Here is a 22061-nt window from a genome sequence, read left to right on the forward strand (position 1 = left end):
TGAACTCATTGTCATGTTCAAAAAACCAGTCTGAGATGGTTCGTCTTTATGACATGGCGTATTATTCTGCTGGAAGTATGATTAGAAGATGGGTACACTGTGGTCATAAAGGGATGAACATGGCCAGCAACAATACTCAGCTAGGTCGCTTACTGGATATATTCGCTTTGTTTAAACATTCTCTCTAAACTCTAGAGATGGTTGTGCGTGAAAATCCCAGTAGATCAGCAGTTTCTGAAATACTAAGACCAGCTCATCTAGCATCCACAACCATGCCACTTTTAAAGTCACTTAATTCACCTTTCCACCCCATTGTGATGCTCGGTTCGAACTGCAGCAGATAATCTTGACCATGTCCACATGCCTGAATGCATTTAGTTGCTACCATGTAGTTGGCTGATTAGAAATTTGCGTTAATAAGCAGTTGGACAGGTCTACCTAATAAAGTGGCCGGTGAGTATAGAGTTCCCATCTTTTTATTACATTTTATGCATTGATCTGGAATGTTTGGTTGGAGTTTGTGAGGCAATTGTACAGTTATATATAGTCCCATCCCATATTCCATTTATATTGCAAAAGTTTGAATTGTGTATTAATTAGTGAATAGCTTTTTAGTCTGTGTCAGCACTACAGTATTCTTCTGATGAACATGTTGTCCTTAGTACTGTATTTTCCCATCAAAGTGTGATTTGGTACACATATGCTGTGTAAAAAATAAGAGTCCCATCATGCATGTTTCAAATCCTTTTCTAAATTTGTTGAGCTCTGATGAAATATTCAGTTCACTAATGATAGATGCTCCAGGTGCACACACCATAAATGCCCCTTAAGTTGTTAAAAATTCATCTGCACACGTATGCTCACTCGTCTAACCCTGCTGTGGTAGGATTTTGCCGAGTATGAACATTTTAGAGCAGTTTGTTTTATGTTCCTTCACCTACTAAGATACATCCCTGCTGAAATAAACCGCATTTGCTGGTAACATATGATTTGATGCTGGTTTGCCATTTTTTGCTGATCATGGAGACCAGCAAAAGACCAGCACAAACCAGTATAAACCACAAATCAGCATCAAAGTAGGGCTGCACAATATATCATTCCACAATATGCAAATCTTCAATAGTCACATTGCAGGATCTGCAATGTCCGGTTGGGATTAACCAGGGACCACAGTTCAGAACACATGCTTTGTTGAGTCATTGCAAAGTAGTTTAACCCTAATCTAATCTAAATTATTTAATCGGATGTTTTTAATACCTGTATCTGTGTAATATTTCAAGTGAACTTAAAGCATCTGGGCACAAGAATTTCGAACGTTTGTAGCTCTAACAAAGATGGGTTGTATTTATACTTACATTTTGGGTTAGGCTACTTTAAAATTGATTATTGATTATTTGGATATATTAATGAATATTGATTATTTCCGTACCCTATTAGCTACTGTTAGACACTACAGAAAACCATAAATCACTGGTTATTTCATTGCTATCTTTGTTCTGTTTTATTCATCTATGCTTGTAATGAGTTTTGTATATTGTGCAGATGCACTCCTCTACAAAATCATCCTAATTAATGGTAAATGTTGAATTATTTCCAAATGCTTAAGCCATCTTGTGAAATCATATTCATATCGCAATAGATATAGCCTATAGCAGAAAAAATAATTGTGCAGGGACATTTTTTATTTTTTTTTGCCAATATTGAGCAGCCATACATCTTCAAACATGCTAGGCTACTTTACCAGCATGTGCTGTTTATTTCAGCAAGGATGAAGCCACAGTTAGAAAAAGATTGCAAGATATTTCAAGAAATAAGCTATTTTTGTCAACTGGTGTTATGTTCGCGTGAGGATTTTGGGCAGTTCAGTGGACATTAGCCTCCTAAGAAAGAAAGAAAGCATATGGTGTGTTTTAGATGCTGCTGGTGTTTCCACCTTGTCTAGTTGCCTGCTTTTTGTAATACCATTATGCTGTAACGGTTTATTGAGCCATCATCACGAACTCCAAAGCCTAAACCAGTCTATTATAGTCAATACGCTGTATTTTCAGCAGGACAGATATGGTATGAGCAGTTTAATTAGCTAAGCATGCTGTAAAAAACAGCGTGACAGCTAGAATTTATTTACTCTTCACAGAGCACTATATGCTGCTTTTTCCACGATATATCCAAATACTCGGGGAAATCAGGGCAACATATTTCACAATGTTTTATGCTCTAGATGAAGGAAAAATATTTAATCGGTGCTGAAAGTTATTTTTGGAGAACGCGCTTGCATGCTAAACTTTGCATGACACAGTGCCATCTTGAGGTGTAGATTATGTATTACAACAGTTTACAAAGCGCTGCATGAATTACTTACAAGACATGTTTTTTTCGCCATTGGATTTTGGCTTTAATATGAATATAATGAATATCTGTGTCGCCTATCAAACAATTGTACATTATAAAGTAAGAATACAAAATTAATTTGTAAAAGCAACAACTGCAAATAGTAAATGAGTGCAGGTTATGTGTAGTGTAGTATATTCTATTATAGTAATACAATCTACACCAAAATCACGACTTTATGATCTTTGTTTTAACTGCAAGAAATGCAACGGAACATTCCTTCACTGTTTCTGGTATTGTGAAAAAATAATCTCTTTTTAGAAGAAAACATCATTTTCTACAAGGACTTTTTAAGATAATTATTTTTGATCTTTTATCTTTTTAAAAGTTTTTCTCTGGAATTGTATTTGTTATATGGTAAAGTAGAGAATGTGTTGGACTTCCACACCAAGCATTTGTTTTTAATACTGGTTTATCTAGCAAAGCAACTTCTATTGTGGTTATCCTCAAGTAATCCTCCTTGAAAATGTTTCCACTCACCTATGCCATACATCAAAAGTCTGATGACGTTTAGCAGTTATGGATATCTTTTTGGCACTACATTAGAAATTTCTACTGATTTTCTATTCTATGGTGTATATAATTCAGCTCCTAGCCTGACTATATTATCCTGTTTACTTTTTTCCTACTGTATAGCTGACACTGTATTTGTATATGCTGATGTGTTAAAATAACCGACAATTAATAATAATAATAATAATAAAAACAAATCATGACTTTACGAACACACAGACAATAAATAAAATAATGCAAAATAAATATATTAATATATGAATAAAATTACACTAAATATTAAAATTCTAAATATTAGAAATCAAATATTATTTTATATATCATATTTAAATGACATTTTAACAAATGGAACATCAGCTGGCTCAGTGGTTAGCACTGTCGCCTTACAGCAAGTCACTGGTTCGAGTCCCGGCTGGGTCAGTTGGCATTTCTGTGTAGAGTTTGTATATTCTCCCGTTGTTCCTGTGGGTTTCCTCCAGGTGCTCCAGTCCAAAGACATGTGGTACAGGTGAATTGAATTAACTAAACTGCTTTTAGAGTGTGTGAGTGAGTTACTGGAATGTTTCCCAGAGATGGTTGCAGCTGGAAGGACATCCGCTGTGTAAAACATATGCTGAATAAGTTGCTGGTTCATTCCGCTGTGATGAATAAAGGGACTAAGCTGAAGGAGAACGAATGAATGAATGTAATGGAACATCCTTTACAATAAAAAATAAGGGGGAAATGGGCAAAAAAAAAAAATAAAAAACACACGCATTATTCATTCATTTAATTTCTTTTTGGCTTAGTCCTTTTACTAATCAGGGGTCGCCACAGTGGAACTTATCCAGCATATGTTTTACACAGCGGATGCCCTTTCAGCTGCAACCCAACACTGGGAAACACACATACACTCTTGCGTTCACACACATAAACTATGGCCATTTTAACTTACTCAATTCACCTGTACCACATGTCTTTGGACTGTGGAGAAAAAAGAGCATCCGGAGGAAACCCACGCCAACATGGGGAGAACATGCAAACTCCATACAGGAATGCCAACTGACCCAGCCGGGGCTTGAAGCAGCGACCTTCTTGCTGTGAGGCAATTATGCTACCCACTGTGCCACCCAAAACAAGTATTCATAGGGATATTAATATTTTTTAGAGGTGTTTTCCCTATATTTCAAATTAAACATTGCATTTCTATTTTTTAAGCTCAAGAAATGCTTGTAAAATGAACTGAATAATGTCCTTGCAGAAAATCTCCAGTATAATAATGATCAATGACATGTAAAAAAATCAATTAGTTTTTTCCCCATAAGTCATTCTATGCTTGCGATTGTTATAGTACATATTCACTAACCCCTCATTCAGTAACCTAATTAAAGGCTCAGCACAAAGTGTGTGCTTCCAGCAAATGTAATTCTTGCATGTTTAACTGCTTCAGGACTTCTTTTTAATATAGATTGCTAACAAGCATGTTATTTCACATGCTTGGCCGATTGTACAATTGTTTTTAAATTCCACAGGGATCCCATGGTAAATCAGCATTACCCTAAAAAAACACTGAATAGCTCCATTTAGAATTATTGATATTATGCTAATGCCTGCTTTACAGTATAGAGCTCTAGCAGCATATAAGATTAGTGGTAACCGAATGCGTAATTCAGCGGAAATATAGTAGCTCTCAGCACTGAAATGACTTATTCTGTGGTGATAATTGGCTCTTGGATTTATATTATGTTCTCCACAGGGGGATATAACGTGAAAGATGTTGTTTTCTATTGGACACGGGGAAACCAATCGGTTAGCGGCCTGGATCATTTACAGCTGGCACAGTACACCCTTGAGGATCATTACACCTCTGAATCTGAAGCTGTTTATGAGACTGGTATGTTCACAAACACACACACAATGATATTTTGGGGACATTCTCAGTGTGTATACTTATAAATTTAATTCTAATGTAACAGGTAACTACCCGAAGTTGATCTTCCACTTCAAACTCAAGCGAAGCATCCTGTATTTTATTCTGGAGACGTACGTTCCCTCCAGTGCTCTGGTGGTCTTGTCCTGGGTCTCCTTCTGGATCAGTCAGTCCTCAGTACCTGCTCGCATCTGCATAGGTAGGAACGCAATGCAATCATTAGCACATTCAAATATGACTATTTATTTCAAATATGTGCTTTAGTATTTAGAAGCTTGGTCTAATAGATGACACAAAAGCCAATAAAAGCGTATTACATTAGTGTTTAAAGCTTGAGGTGATACTTTTTTTTTGTTTAAAAGGAATACTTTTCTTTATCATTAAATTGAAGTGACAGTAAATATATGCTCAGTGTTGAACATGCCCAAGTAAAAGTGTCAGTTTAAAACAAGATCCTACGCAGAACGACTATTTTCAGCATTTATAAAAAATAATATATGACTCATTTCAGATTTACAGGCAGATTTTGAGCATTTTCCATTCATTTTTCTTCAAATGAAATGATATACAATGCTAAAATTTGATAGGAAACATTTGATTGTGACTAATTGTTGTTTAAATAAACATTAAACTTTTTAAACCACTAACAGAGTTGACACTTCCCATCATTTTATACTTTAACTCATTTTAGGATTTAAATATGGCAGGTTGTAAACAGAATTTTAAGTATTTCATTGTACAACGGTATTAAAAAAGTGAATGACAAAATGACTGAAATTTCACAATGAGTTGACATTCCTGGGGCCTCATGTACAAAGACTTGTTGAATTCATACTAAAACATTGCGTATGCACAAGGCTGTAAATGTGCGTACGCAGTAAAAAGTTCGGATGTGTGAAACACTGCATACGTGGAATCCCACGCATATTCTCTTTGTACATCTGACTTAACGTAAAACTGAGCGCACGTGCACGAGCTCAAAACCCCTCCCTGCCTCCTCCCCCTAATAAATATGGTAATGACTCCACTTTGGCAAAACCAAACGAAAAAGAAAAAAAATGAAGTGGGAGAGTTTAGCTGATGTGGTTAATGCAGTGGGGTCTGAACATTACACTGTGAGTGAATTCAAAAAGAAATGGTCTGATGTAAAGGTGCAGGTTAAGAGGAGAACAGCGGCGCGCCATCAAAGAGTGAACCGAACAGGTGGGGGAACAGAGGATGTTGTTCAAAACACCCTTTGAGCAGAGAGTTGCCTCAATTCTGGACTTTATTGTCTGGAGTAGTATCCGTGTCTGTGGGAGACAGATGTATTAGAAGAACACTTTGTTGGGGCGGTAAAGCAGCACCCCTCCGCTCTTATCAAGGCAGTGCCACTGGAATTTGGCATAACATATTATTTGCACATTTATTGAATGGAAATGTTTCTGTTTCATGTATGAAAATTCGTCTTCAGATGGCACCTTTATAGCAATGTGCGTGCAGTAGATCGCTCCGATTACATTGTGAAAACCGACAATCGCTGCAAATTGGGCTTTAATGTTTGGCTGGTCAAATATGGTATGGAAATCTTATATACCTGCTAGACATGTGGATGATCCCGTCCCATACAGCTGGCATTGCACGGCTCAAAGATACTTTGTAGTGTGCAACTTAACATAATTGCCTCTAGGAGTCGCCATTGGAAATATAACAAACACACACAAGAAATGCACGTATGCCAGACATGAAGTTGGCGTGGACCAATGCACGTTCTCACGTTAATTTTAACGTTAGTAAATCTAAATGTGAGCGTGGAATCTTGCGTACGCAAAGTTTTTGTGCGTACGCAGCGTTAATACATGAGGTCCCAGGCCTGTTGCTAGCCGAATGAAAGAGGTGGCTTTTTTTCTCATAAACTGGACTTTTTTGCAGTTTTTCACCATTTTCTATTTAATTATGAGATTTAAATACTGTATTTTAGCGATATTTTAAACACTATTTTTAGCTGAATTAGCTAGTCGAGTGTTCACAACAACACTTTTTGATGTACCAAAAATATTTCCTGAAGATTTAGAATAAATAAATATGAATAAATGCTTATTTTTAAAGTCGCCTATTGTCATTTATTTGGCAAATATCAAACTGGCCAGAATTTGGTAATTTGAATAATAAGAAATTAATACATAATAATAATATTAATAATAATAATAATAACAATAATTATTATCATGTAGAGCTTCACGATTTTACATTTGAAACTCATGGATAACAACAATTGCCAAATTAGTATTCAAATTAATTTTAATATGGGCTGCATGTGACCTTTTTTGTTTCAAGAACAAGGTTCAAGATTTAGAATAAAAGTTAATTGTAGTGAAAGGGTAAAAGGGGACTTTACTTTCGTCGAATTGTATGTTTTCTTGCACAGCTGGATGTTGGACTAAAGAACAAATGTTTGCATTGCTTAAAACTGATTAGCTGAAGTCATGCCAAAGGGACAGTCAACAGAGGATTCCACGTGGTTCTAAAGTCTTGCTCAGTGGGTTATTTTCACAATTTCACTTGCTTTTTCTATCAGCTTAAAAGATTGTTATGACTTTTTTACTTTTTTACTAATGTAACAGTTAAGTAACAGAGTTGACCGAAGACTGGACCAGTTTTTCGTTTAAACTACATCAGGTGTATCAAACTCAGTTCCTGGAGGGCAGCAACCCTGTACGGTTTAGTTCCAACCCTGCTTCAACACACCTATCTTTAGGTATCAAACAAGCCTAAAGCACTCAATTAGTTTGCTCAGGTGTGTTTAATTATGGTTGGAACTAAACTGTGCAGAGCTTCGGCCCTCCAGGAACTGAGTTTGACACCAGTGAACTACATGCTCCTCAGCATAAGACAACTTTTTTTTTATTATCTCATGCAGATCAGATGTTTGGTCAGTCAGAGTTGGCCTTCAGTCCAAATTCTCTTAAACGCTGAGACACTGTATGTTGAGATCCTTACCCTGTGCTCAACTGGCAAGCAGTTTTAGCTGCAGTGTTGATGTGATTGCCAATGTGAGCACTTAGCAAAAGAACAAATTTATTTCTTACATTATTATTTTCAGATCATAATCCATTACTGTAATGACATGGCTAATGGAGTAAATCTGGATTTGCCTTTTCACACAAACATCTTATGCAACACTCTAGGCTAATAATAGCTTGTTTCTGACTAAACAACAAACTCTCTTCATCACAAAGATAGCCACCTTCTGAATCCCACATTAAACACTAACAGGTATCTCATCTTTCCTCAAAACACATCAAATACAGTAACTGTTAAACTTCCAACATTACCCAGATATAACATTCATAGATGTAGACATAATATATATTAAAAAAAATTCCTTAAAAGTTTACATTTTTACTTTCCCAAAACCGTTACATAAAAGAAAAGCCAACATAAACAACACTGCACTCATTTTGAACAATTGGAAAAAAAGATTTTGGACAGATTAAAAAGGGAGCTGTTATGCAAAAGTCACCGTTATAAGGGGTTTAAACCCAACAGTGGCAACAGTGTGCGAATAAAAACAGCCTCTACTGGCAAAAATGTAATTAATTCTATTTTTTATCACACTTAATGAAAACAGTCTGCAGAAATACTTTGACATTCTCCCTTTAGTGACAATCTCTCCTTCATTAGCATAGACAGCCTTGAGTGATAAGCAGCCGTCCACTATTTTCACACTATACCTGCTGAAGATAATGTCAGCATCTAAAAGACATTATAATGGTTGAGTTTTAGAATCCACAAATGAACACTGTAGTCTCCAAAAATTATCTTCTGAGCCACATATTTTGACATTTTAATTTTTTCACAGAGATCTCGTTTGAATTTAAAGCAACAGACCCTAAAATGCACAGCTTGGATCAAAGTGTAAATGGGTCAGTTTCAAAGAGGTATAAAACATTATTTGTGGGGTATTTTGAAACTTCACATACACACTCTAGGGACATCAGGCAATTATTTTACATCTTGAAAAAGCCCCCCTTTAAACCAAATACTATTTAAAATGTCAACAATACAACCTTTTGGTAAAAATATTTTAGAGTACTCTCATACAGCTCACACCAATCAGACTCCAACTAATAAAACTTTGTTACATCTTCTTTTTTTAAACATTTGCTAAAAGAATGTTTTTAATGGGAGGAATCATATTATCAAATGACTTTCATAGCGTGAAGTCCTGAATCTTTTCTAACTCTACTCTGTGATTAACATTACAGGAGTGACGACAGTTTTGACTATGACCACCCTGATGATGGGCGCCCGCACCTCCTTACCCAATGCCAACTGCTTCATCAAAGCTATTGATGTGTATCTGGGCATTTGCTTCAGCTTCATCTTTGGTGCACTGATTGAATACGCAGTCGCCCATTTCTGCACGTTACACCAGCCCAACGCTGCCAACGCATATATGGTGAGAACCTTTATGTTGTACCTTTAAGTTGTCTTTGTATTTTGCAGTATTACAGTTCTTGTTTACATAAATGGTCATCATGAAATCATGTTACATATTACATTATTACAGTTACATATTATGGACTTTTTAAATGTATTTATTTAAAAACTATGCCATTGAGATCTTTAATCAGTGGCTCAGTGGTTAGCACTGTCGCCTCACAGCAAGAAGATCACTGGTTCGAGTCCGATTTCTGTGTGGAGTTTGTGGGGTTTCCCAGACCAAAGACATGCACTATAGGTGAATTGGATGAACTAAATTGGCCAAAGTGTATGACAGCATGTGTGAATGTGAGAGTGTATGGGTGTTTCCCATTACTGGGTTGGGAAACGGAAACTGGAAAAGGGCATCCACAGTGTAAAACATATGCCACAATAGTTGGTGGTTCATTCCGCTGTGGTGATCCCTGATAAATAAGTCACTAAGCTGAAAGAAAATGAATGAATGAATGAATAAATGAATGAATGAACGTTCAATCAAAAAGACTTTTCTTCCTGCCTGCAACAGTCTTCTCTGATGACATGCTTATTGCTTACTGTCACTCACTTGAGATCCACCAGTAGCAAACCACATCATCATCCATTCAATTCCTGATAGACTTGATCAAGATCAACTTTTTTTCTCATTCAAAAAGTTATTTTACTCAAATATATGTTAAAGTAGACAAACAAAATCATCCATTTTTGTCTTTCAACTTTCATTTCATGCCAACTTAAAAAAAAGCAAATCAAAATTTAGAACAGAACACAGTCCTCTAGATACAGACTGAAAGAGTCTACATGATGTAAAAATACATTAAGTGCATGAAATCTTGGCCAACAGTAGATTTCAGGGAAAAAACGTGTTACAAAATCCAATGCAGCAGGACCAGAAGAGTATTGTTTTGTAGGAAAATTGCTCTGGCCTGCACATATAAAACTTTCTTCTCTATTCTATTATTTCTTTTCTATCCTGTAACTTTACTTTGTTGTTTTCTGTTTTCTTTGTGTTCTTGTGTGTGTTTACATGGAAAATTATATTATATTGAACATTTTTAGAACATGTCTGAAAACACAGGCTCTTTTTTGTTGTTTTGACTAATTGTCATTTCAAGCAAACTGCCTATATTTACAACATTTATTATTAATTTAGAAAAAATATAACCAATGATTCACAAAATTTAAAAATACTGGAAATTCCTAATGGTGGCTCAGTGGTTACCTCTGTCGACTTACATCAAGAAGGTCACTGGTCCAAGTCCTGGATGGGTCAGTCAGCATTTTTGTATGCATGTTCTCCTAGTGTTGGTGTGGGTTTCCCCCGGGTGCTCCGGTTAACAGTATAGGTTAATTGAATAAACTAAATTGGCAGTAGTGTATGAGTGTGTGTGAATGAGTGTGTATGGGTGTTTCCCAGTGCTGGGTTGCGGCTGGAAGGGCATCCGCTGCATAAAACATATGCTGGAATATCTGGCAGTTGATTTCGCTGTGGCGACCTATGAAATAGAGACTAAGCTGAAGGAAAATGAATGAATGAATGAAAAATTCTATAAAATTGTACTTAAACATGACAAAATATTGTAAATCCAGAACACTGAGAATGCTTAGGAGGTCTTCAATCGCTGCATATAAAAACAATTTTAATTGTGTACTCTATTAGATTAACTGTGAATTAGATAACTTGCCAATTCGCACAGTTTTGATTTGACTATACGAAATAGTAAAGCTAAATTAATGTCTCATTTCTTTGCAGTTCTAAGAAAAAAGTGGTTAAGAGCGGCAAACAATTTATCATTTTTTTCATTAATATAAAAAATTCTTTTTTAACCTTGCCATAGTCATGACAAAAACTAAAGCACTTTTATATCTCACTGCTGCATTAGTATGGCCAGGAAATGCAGGAGCGCGAGGATGAAATGAACGGCATCGTCACCTCCTTCGGCAGCCACGCGTTGCGGGCCCGCAAACGGGAGGAGATGCTGTCCCGCATGGGCAGCGTCAACAACCCAACCCCCAGTGAAAGTAAGGAGGACGTCAGCTCCTCGCAGCCACAGACACGCTGCACCAAATGCATGTCGAGGGCACGTCGAATCATACGCTGTCTGTACTGCTGCAAGGTGGAAAACCCACACTACATCGACAACTACTCCCGCCTGACCTTCCCTCTGTCCTTCGTCATCATCAACCTCCTCTACTGGACCTACTACTTGTACTTTTAAACCTCCTGCTTTCTGTGAGTGTGTGTTTGAGGCGTTTACAGTCATGTGTGGGTGTGTGTTTGTGTCACAGTTTTCCTAAGGGTTTACGCTCTTACATGTCAGCATGCATTTCAGTTCAGCTCGTATGACTGACTGTGTTCATGTCATCCAAATGTGCGTCATTTTTATTGTGGTGCGAGGAGGATCTGAGTGGGATTTGGACCATCTCTGCATTTGGATGAGGATTCTACATTACTGTGTCAGGAATATGTGGCCTTCGTTTTATGATGGAGCTTCAGATTTACTGAAGTTCGCAATAAAATCGGCCTAGTTGTAAAGTACAGTATGATTTTATGGGTAATACTTTATGATAAGGTAACAGTTGAATTTTTATGAACTAAAGTTAAAAATATCAACAAATCTGTAACAAATTTATTGCTAATTGTTAGCTAAAGGGACAGTTCACCAGAAAATTAACATTGTTAACCCTTAATAGTTTCTTAACTCTTATGTAGTGTTGGAGGTGTTTTCATCCACTCTGGGGTGATTTTGAGTCTTAATTTGGCCATAACTTTTTTGTGTTTCAGCTAGCAAAATGTTTTTGGTGACTAATCTTATTTTGAGAAAATGCTTTGAATTAAAAAAAAATACAACTAAATTCAACAGTACATTCTAAGCAAATTTACTACCCCATTGTTATGTTAGGGATGAAAACATCCACTGAACTAAACTGCTGTAAAAAATGCACCAGACAAGTATTATTTCAAATTGTTTTGCATAAATCTGTTAATCAAACTCACTTCAGATCAAAACTACTAAATTGGTTAGGAAATTACAGGATTTTAACTCTTTAATTGGCAAGTTCAACAATAATGTCTCTGATTTTGTTTACATGGACATCGTTAAATGAATTATTTGCCTTAATCTAAGACAATAATATGAGTAAGGTGTTTACATGAGTTGCTTTTTGAATGTTCCTTTTATGATCCCGTTTTACAAGTTATTGCACATAATTCCATTAACGTCTGCGTCTCCGTGCTATCCACGTTTCCTCCGGAGTTTCATGTAATTTTGGGTGTTTCATTTTTAATTTGTGGACTTTAACTGCAGTTTGGCACTTTCACTTTCATCCGGGAACATTTCATGCATGCCCCCTTGACAAACGAGATATTGGATGCAACTATAAACTGTTGGAAGAGTGTTGTTTAATGGAAATTCATACTGCACGCTGAATGTGATAAAAAAAAAAAACATTTCTTGTTGCATGCGTCTGTGGTCTTCACTGACTCCTGACTCGGTAGGCGCAAAGAATAGAACAACCGTGTGTGTGCGGACTATTCTGTTGCAAAATGTCCTACATGATGGTAATAGTTTGATTAAGGTGTTTAAATGTCTGTACTTTCTTTAGTTTGATTATGTCCTTAATCTGATTAAATTAATCAAAAATTGCTGTTTACATGGTAGACTAATAATCAGAGTATTGTCTTAATCGCATTAAAATCGAATGATTGGTGTCTATGTAAACATACTCATTGATTTGGTGAAAAAACACACAAAGTGAGGTACTTTCAATATTAAAAGTAATTGTGGACTAGATTTTTTTAGCTTTTATCAAAGTCTTGGACATGTGAAACAACATTGCATTCGAGGCATTGTTTTTGGATTCATTTTCATTTTTTGCCCTAATTTACTGTTGGTGGCAGTTTTTGCCCTATTGACTTCCATTATAACCACATTTATTAGATTACAAAACCATGACACCATATAATCATGCATTTTTGATTGTTGGTGGTTTTCTCTGTTGGGAAGAGGTCAAATTTGTCATTTTTACTGTTGATCATTAGTTGTCACTTTTAACCCTTTAGATAGACCTGTGCCTAGTTTCTGAATTTTATATGGAGTATAACAGAAAATTAAAGTGCGTATGTGAGTGTTTGAGAGTGACCTTTATGCACTTACCTTGTTGTGTCTGAGAAAATCAAAATATGCATCTCAGCTCTCAGAACTACATGGAGTAAACGAAAACAAAGATTGTATTGATGCATTATCAAATGTGGATATAATGGAAGTTAATAGAGCAAAAACAACCACCAATGGTTAATTGGAGAGAAAAAAATGAAAATCTAACAATGCATCAAAGCCAATGTTGTTTTTAATCTTTCACATGTCCAAGCCTGTGATAAAAGGCAAACACATCCAATCCACAATACTTTTTATATTGAAAATATGTACATTTTTTTGTGTTTTTTCACTAAATCAGTGACATCATTTGTGAACTTGGCAATTAAAGAGTTAAAATCCTGTAATTTTCTTAACAATTTGATAGTTTTGATCAGGACCGAGGTTGATTAACAGAATTTAATAACAGATTTATGCAGAAAACTTTGAAAGAAAGATGTATCTGATGCATTTTTACAGCAGTTTAAGTCACTGTATGATTTCATCCATAACATAACAAAAAGTAGTACATTTGAACAGTGCACAAGGGTATATTTTGTTGAAGATAGTCTGAAAAATGTTGGTTGCTGGCAACTATTGACTTCCATATAGTAATTGTTTGCCTGCTGTGGAAGTGAATGGGTGCAAACAACCAGCATTCTTCAAAATATCTTCTTTTGTGTTGAATAGAAGAAAGAAACTCATAGGTTTAACTCACGGAAATAAACTCAAAGTTTAAAACCAAATGAGAAGGAGTAAATTATTTTTTTCTTGAGTTAATTAGCCCTTTAATGATAGATAACCCATAAAATAATATTAACTATCTGTATTTGTATCGTATAATTTTATAAATAAGATAACTGTGACTTTTTAGTCTCACAAAAATACCCCAGATGAGAAAAATTGAGTTTATAGTTTGCAGTTAAAATCCCAAAGCTTTGATTGGCGAGAAATAGTCACATTTCTAAGAAAAAAACTCACAATTTGAAAAAAAATATATATATTAGGTAAAAGTAAAAAAGGAGTAAAAATATCAGAAAAAAATCTGAATTGCAAGAATACACACTCTTGCAAAAAACTGTACTAATGGGTCTCTATTGTAAAGTGTTACCGTTTTATGAGAACCACACAACAATTAAACTTACCTGAATGTAGGTATGATGACATTGTCTTTTAGCACAAAAAGCATGATTTATAAGTCACTGTTGACACAAATAATGAATAAAATACTTGTTAATTTATAAACTAATCATCAGAATCATTTAAGCATGTTTGACAGCAACTTTAATAATAAATAACTGGACCAAAGACTTAATGTGTTTCTCATTCTTCATAATTACGATCTGAATTCAAATGAGCACAAGTTCTCCGTTGTTTCTGCTACATATACTGTATGTATTTGTGAACTCAGCAGTGATATGTCTTGTTATCAGCTGCCAAACAGGAATCAAGCCGGTTTTGCTCATTTTCTCCTGGTGATTTATTTATGGGAGTAGTTTGGGAATATTCTCTTAGGGATAGAAGCGCTGATTATGAATGATTCTGTGTTAATTGCATGATTATTTATTTATTCTGCTGTATATTGTTGCATTTATTTATTTATTTTTTGTGGCTGTTGTTAATGAAATCTAAGGCTCTCTGACCTACTTAAAGAACTGCACTACAGTATTTTTGATAGCTGACTATTTTGGGAAAATGCCAAAATTAAAACACTTACAGTATGTGTGTACATTAATGTGTTTGCTAATCTTCTCTGACAATTACAGATGCATTGTTTATTTCTGTATTGCTGTTTTTCCATAGAATTTGCAATATACTGTGCATTTTCCCCACTGTCAACATGTTTTGTTATAGATACGTCATAGAGAAATGCTTTGTATGACCTTTTTCAGAAAAAAAAACGTTATTCACCTGACCTCTGTGGGATTTTGTTATGTTTTACTGTGAATGTCATTCAATTCTTACAGGTGAATTGATTCCGTGCTCAAATTAAGCTGTACAAATATTTTGGGTTCTCCTTTTTGCACTGAGGTTTTGAATTATGAAGGCAATATTACTTTGCCAGGAAGCGTTTTGTTTTTGTACATACTGGCTGAATATTGCAAACGATGTACACCAAATAATATTTATTATTAATACTGTCATTTTAATAATGCATGAAAGTTGCATACCGTTGTTAAAGAGACAGCAGGCCATATTGCTTTATGTTTGCCATGCATGGGGAGATCTGCATCTGTTTGAACAGATTAGAAAAAGGTTATAAAAATAGATGTGCAATTAATAAGTAATCCATTTTGACAAGAAAATGTAAAGTACTATCTACAAATCTACTGAAATACAGTTGAAGTCAGAAATATTAGCCCCCCTTTGAATTTTTTTTTCTCTTTTATTTTTTAATATTTCCCAAATTATGTTTAACAGAGCAATTACATTTTCACTGTATGTCTGATAATATTTTTTCTTCTGGAGAAAGTCTTATTTGTTTCATTTAGGCTAGAATAAAAGCAGTTTTAAATTTTTTTAAATCCATTTTAAGGTCAAAATGATTAGCCCCTTTAAGCTATATTTTTTCGATAGTCCACAGAACAAACCATCATTATACAAAAACTTGCCTAATTACCCTAACCTGCCTAGGTAACCTAATTAACCCAGTTAAGCCTTTAAATGTCACTTTAAGCTGTATAGAAGTGTCTAGAAAAATATCTAGTCAAATATTATGTACTGTCATCATGAAAAAGATCAAATAAATCAGTTACTATATGAGTTATTAAAATTATTATGTTTAGAAATGTGTTGAAGAAATCCTCTTTTTTAAACAGATATTAGGAAAACAGGCAGGTTGATAATTCAGGGGGGCTAATAATTCTGACTTCAACTGTATAAACATTTTTTACCAGTAAACACTATGAACGCTTTGATTTTAACTCTAAAATACTTTACCACAAAATCTTAAAAGTACTGGCCCTGACTGGCGAGTGCATTTAACATTTATTTTTATCCCGATCTAAATCCAGAACCAACTTGATACAGAAATACACACTCGGCAATACATCTGTCACTGCGGCATGTTATTGCCTTTAGGTTAGCATGCTGTCAGTCCTGATTCTGATGCCAAAGAGTAATCTCCAGTAATATCCAGCCTTTAGCATTTCCTTTTGAAAAGTAAATAGCTATTCATTTATTGAAATTGCTCATTTATGCACATTCATTTGCATAAACTGCAATTACTGCTTATAGTATCTTATAATAACTGTATTGAATTATCAAAAAAAAAAAAAACTTTGGCATGTAATAATTAATAATTGTAAAAAGATGAACCTCAAATGAAAAGGCCCAAAATTATTGTTTTTATTATTTTTTAATGTAGTAAAATAACTCACGTTTCACTATGCATGTAAAGTAAATGTTTAAGTAAATAAAACCTTTTTACTGAAAGTTGAATGTTTGTCTGAGCATTTGTTTCCTGCTTCCAAAAGGGGTCTGGTGGAGTTGCAATCTGAGCTGCATGCAATCCTTTTTAATGGCCACACCTAACCGTACACCTCACAGTGATGTCACTAGCTCCAGAGTGCATTTATCTGATATTGCATCTCTGAGATATATCTCAGCTTGCATCATTAAGATAATATATACTTGATGACACTGCTGGTGAATATATAGGTAAAAAATAAAATAAAATAAAAACATTTAGCAGCATATTTCCCCAGTTAAAAATAATTGCAAACATTTTTGGAAACATATCTAAAGTTTTCTTTTTTTAAATATGCAAATGAGACATTTGTCCATAATAAGTTCAAAAGTCTTGTTCCATTTTTCATAAAAGACTGGCTTAACTGCTAATAAGTAGACCCACACGGATTTCTGTGCACGCAGAATTTATTTACTTGTGTAAATGTGTGTAAATTTATATTTATTCAGTTTTAAATTAATTTCAGTAATATTATTGCCTAATATGAAAATGTTCATGTTTTATTTACAATAGAGTTTGTTAAGTAATATTTTCTGTCTTTTAGTAGAGATATTATATAAGAGACTTGCTTTGAAATTATTGGATCTAATTAGATTTGCGGGGCGACACAGTGGGTAGCACATTCGCCACAAGAAGGTCGCTGGGTCGCTGGTTCGAACCTCGTGGGTTTCCTCCGGGTGCTCCGGTTTCCCCCACAGTCCAAAGACATGCGGTACAGGTGAATTGGGTAGGCTAAATTGTCCGTAGTGTATGACTGTGTGTGTATATGTGGATGTTTCCCAGAGATGGGTTGCGGCTGGAAGGGCATACGCTGAGCAAAAAACTTGCTGGATAAGTTGGCGGTTCATTCCGCTGTGGCGACCCCAGATTAATAAAGGGACTAAGCTGACAAGAAAATGAATAAATGAATGAATTAGATTTGCATTGTAAACATTAAAAACAAGTTAAAAATTGCATTGTTTTTTATTTCATATATTAAGTTTTTAGTTACACTCTCAGAAATAAAGGTATGCAAGTGTCTCTGGAGTGAAACCTTTTCAAAAGGTACAAATTTGTTCCTAAAAGGTTCATATTAATACCCTTAAGGGTACATATTAGTACCTAAAAAGGACAAAAGTGTTCCTCTTAAAATGTTCAGGTACTAATATATACTTTTAAGGTAGCAATATGGACCCTTCAAGTACAAATGTTTACCTTTTGAAAAGGTACCACCGCAGTGACAGCTTGCATACCTTTATTTCTTAGTGTGTACGATACTCTCAAAATCATTCCGCATAAATCCACAGTTTTTTTTTTTTTTTTGCAAAATTCTCTGCAGAATTAACAAAATATGTGCCGCAGATTCTGTCAGGCTCTAATAAGGGACTAACCCCAAAAAAAGTTGAGAGACCCACCCCTCATTGACAAAAGTCCAGAATTTGTCCCTTATATGAGCTCATTTATTCCATGTTTGACTTCTATGCTATCATAAATTCTGAAATTAACCAATCAAAAAAAGGCTTTAAGACCAAGAGGAATCTTCTGTTGTATTAATATTATTATGTTTGAATATTATCTGTGACTTATTGAAATGGCCAAATTCTGGAGAGGGGTCTGGCTGCAGACTCGGTGCAGTGCAATCTGAGCTGCATCCAATGCTTTTAAGTGCGCTCACCTAACTCCATCCTTAACCCTACCTGTCACAGCGACGTCACTCACTCCACTGAGTGCATTGTTTCTAACATTTCATCGCTGAGTGATGCAATCTCAGCTTGTATCATAAAGGCTGCATCCAGATACTATTGAAATTCTGACTGAGGAAAGTTGAATGTACTGGCCAGATTTTTATTTGCATATAAGCTTCTTAATATAAGTTTTTAATTTCAAGTTTTAACAGATCCCTAAAAAGAATTTAATGATAGATTATAATGATAATATGTATATTTTCATATTTCTTTATTCTAAATCTTTGAGTTTAAAATGCTAATCTCAACATTTAAAAAAAAAAAACTGTAATATAAAACTTACAGTTTAAATGCACATTTGGAAATAAACACGTAAAATAGTATGGTAAGGGATTTGGTAAACTGGTAGGAAATATTTTTGGTACATCAAAAAGTGTGATTATGATCACTACCCATCAAGCGAATCCAGCAAAAAAAATAAAAATAAAATAAATAAATAAAAGCTTAAAATGTCACTATAATGCAACATTTTAAACCTTATAATTAAATATAAAATGAGGCAAATCATTGCAAAAAGGTCCAGTTTTTCAGAAAAAAAAAGAGTCACCTCTTTCAATAAGTTGGCTAATGTATGTAGGCCTCTTGTAATTTAAATAAAAAACGCAAATCAATCAATTTAAACACTAAAAGTTATAACTTTCCATAACACAAATAATAGTCACTTTATGTAATGCCAAAAAGACAGATGGATGAAAATAGATTTTCATGTAGTTTCACATTAATCACGTTCACCTTAATTACATTAAGGATTCGTTACACCCTGATTAAACCTCACCACATGGTGGCGCTGTAAAGTCAACTTCATTACAAAAGACTGAGATCAAAATAGACATCACAGCAGTTCTCATTGATTTTCTCTATTAAGAAGAATGGGGACGACCCAATAGCCATTATCTTTGGCCCAAACCTGTATAATCAGCTGTCTCTCATCGCTGGGGATCAGTGTCAGAGGCGGTTAAACAGATGAAGAGGTGGGAATTTGGGCCGTGGTGTTGTTAACATCTCGGTGAAATGTCCAGTCAGCCGTGCTAAGGGATCACACACAAAAAGGAATGGATATGAAGAGCACGAGCTGCCAAGCCAAAAAATCAGCTCTCTTCATCAAAGCCCCTCCTGCCTGCTCCTCTATCCGGCAGACACGTGACAGCCGCAGGCTTTACTGTTGTGCACTGCGAATCGCTATTAGGCAACTAAGTGTTCTACTTCATATCAGTGTTATGCCTTTTCTTTTTTAAATAATCAAATAAAAAAATAAAAGAAATATAAATAAAAGAAATATACGGTATTTAATGAAGCTAAAATGTATAAACGTTTTGATTGTGAATCACATTTGTTGAATAAAACTAATCTATCTCCCAAACACATATTTGTTATTTTATTTTTTATTTAGTATATATATATATATATATATATATATATATATATATATATATATATATATATATATATATATATATATATATATATATATATATATATATATATAGTTTAAAAAAAAGGAATGCAATAAAATATGAAATTAGAATTTTAATAAAGTATCATTGTACTTTTTTCTTTTTGAGGTTATTCAATTAAATAGATAATACAAAATAAAGTAAATAGCAATAACATAGTAAAATAAAATAAAATAAAAAAGTAAGATATAACATATAACATAACATAAAACATAACATATATACATAACATATAATACATATTCATACAACAGTTCTGTCTGGTTCTTAAATCTGATTGGCTCTATTTTGCAAGTAACAGCACTGGTCCAGCCTCTTAACTTTTCACTCTTGCGTATTACTGAAGCAGCAACCTCCCACTCTCCCACGTGAAGCAAATTCGGTAGTAACTGAAACTGCTACTCATCAAAATTCTGCTAATCCTGGCTCCATATAAAGCCAATTTCTATTGACCCCACCGTTAAAATGCGCAACTTTACAACAAAGTGTTTACAGCCCAGTACAAAAACGATTTTGGTTCATATAGCTAATATTACTCTTCATGACAACTGTGAGGGGGTGAATTTTTTTAATAACTCATCCATTTTTTTATATTAGGTTTTATTAAGTCTGCATATTTAAGGGCGTGGCCACTTGAGTGAGAGCTACTGTAGGTCTCACTGGTCGCTGTCACTTCACTAAGGCTGATTCCAGCTGATTAGCCGCTGAACTTGGCATATTTATCATATTTTTGTTTTGTTTTTTGTGGCTTTACACAGTCAGTTGCCTTTTGAAATTATTTCTACCATTATCAGATACTCGTTGCAGTGCGATATGGCTGTATAAAGGCACAGCTGTGACACTAAGCACACACAATGACGCCTCCCACCAGTGCTGATATACTGCCATATCGCACTGCTACTCGTGTGATACTGCGTTTATACAACAGTTTAACAGCATAATTGTGTGCATAAAAAAAATCAAACACAAAGTCTCAAAACAATATTGTATATACAGTATATACGGGTATGTGTATCATTTTGAAATAAAAAACTATTATTTTATTAAATGTAATAAATATATGTAATGTAAAATCGTAACAGAAATCTAGAAATAGTTAAGATAATAAGATATATAAAATAATAAAAAATTACCTTTAATTCATGCATAATTATGTCTAAAATGTGTGTTTGTGTAAATGATTTTATTTGATGTACATTGACTCAGACCTTTAACATTCCTATATTACAAATCATCCAGAAGGAATCTTTGAAGCACGTGTAACATCTGCGCTTTATTTATTTAGCTCAGCGGAGCATTGAGAGGTGCAGCCACGGTGCATTATGTCACTGAGTCACACATGAGCCGCTCTCCACTCCCTAAACCCTCTGAGTCAACAAGCACATTTGGCGAGTAAGGAAAAAGAGCCAGTGCATTCTGTCTGCACCTGGAGCAACGAGGGCCAGGTGGCATATGCATGTGGCACAGAGACAGGAAGGTCAAAATCTGTACAATATGGATCCTTTTCCACTTTTGCTCCTTCTCCCCCTTCTCGTAAAGGGTAAAAGCCCTGCCTCTTCTACTCTATTTTCAGATTTCAGGTCACATGTGAAGCAGCAGTCAATTTTATATTCTGCCGACATGATGCAAATGTGCGAGTTAAGCAGAAAGTCCAGCATTTGTATTCAAGAGCGCAGAATATTTATATACAAGGATTTGTGTGTGTGAGAGTGTGAGTCTACCTGAGGAATACTGTGGAGATCTGAATTATGGATGAGGTCATCTTCCAGCAATGTTTGTGTGGAGATATACGTATATATGTATGTGTGTTTATTATTGATTTTTGTCAGCAATACCTTTTGTTCCCTTATGCTTGATGTGTAAAAGCAGATGGACTTGAATGGTGGGAATATGCTTTAGTGTCTTGGTGTTGTGTTCTGAAGTTGTTCAATCACTTCTTGAAAGTTTACAGAACATTCTTGGACTTTTTAAATGAGTTTTTGTCAATGCAGTACACACACTTTTGAT

General features: G+C 34.8%; 1 protein-coding gene across 2 annotated transcripts in view; it reads left to right on the forward strand.

Annotated features, from left to right (window-relative positions):
- Positions 1-14712, forward strand: part of gabrz (gamma-aminobutyric acid type A receptor subunit zeta) — a 48670-nt gene extending 33958 nt beyond the window's left edge. Inside the window, exons 7-11 of one of the 2 annotated variants that reach the window (XR_012387632.1) lie at positions 4637-4774; positions 4857-5009; positions 9058-9251; positions 11155-12204; positions 13848-14712. Coding sequence is in view for 1 of the 2 variants with exons in the window: in NM_001114742.2 (NP_001108214.2) it covers positions 4637-4774; positions 4857-5009; positions 9058-9251; positions 11155-11490 (821 nt within the window). In the remaining variant the exon portion in view is untranslated. 2 annotated transcript variants of the gene reach the window in all.
- The last annotated feature ends 7349 nt before the right edge of the window (positions 14713-22061 follow it).

This window comes from Danio rerio, chromosome 12 (assembly GCF_049306965.1).
Source record: "Danio rerio strain Tuebingen ecotype United States chromosome 12, GRCz12tu, whole genome shotgun sequence".
Lineage (NCBI taxonomy): Eukaryota > Metazoa > Chordata > Actinopteri > Cypriniformes > Danionidae > Danio > Danio rerio.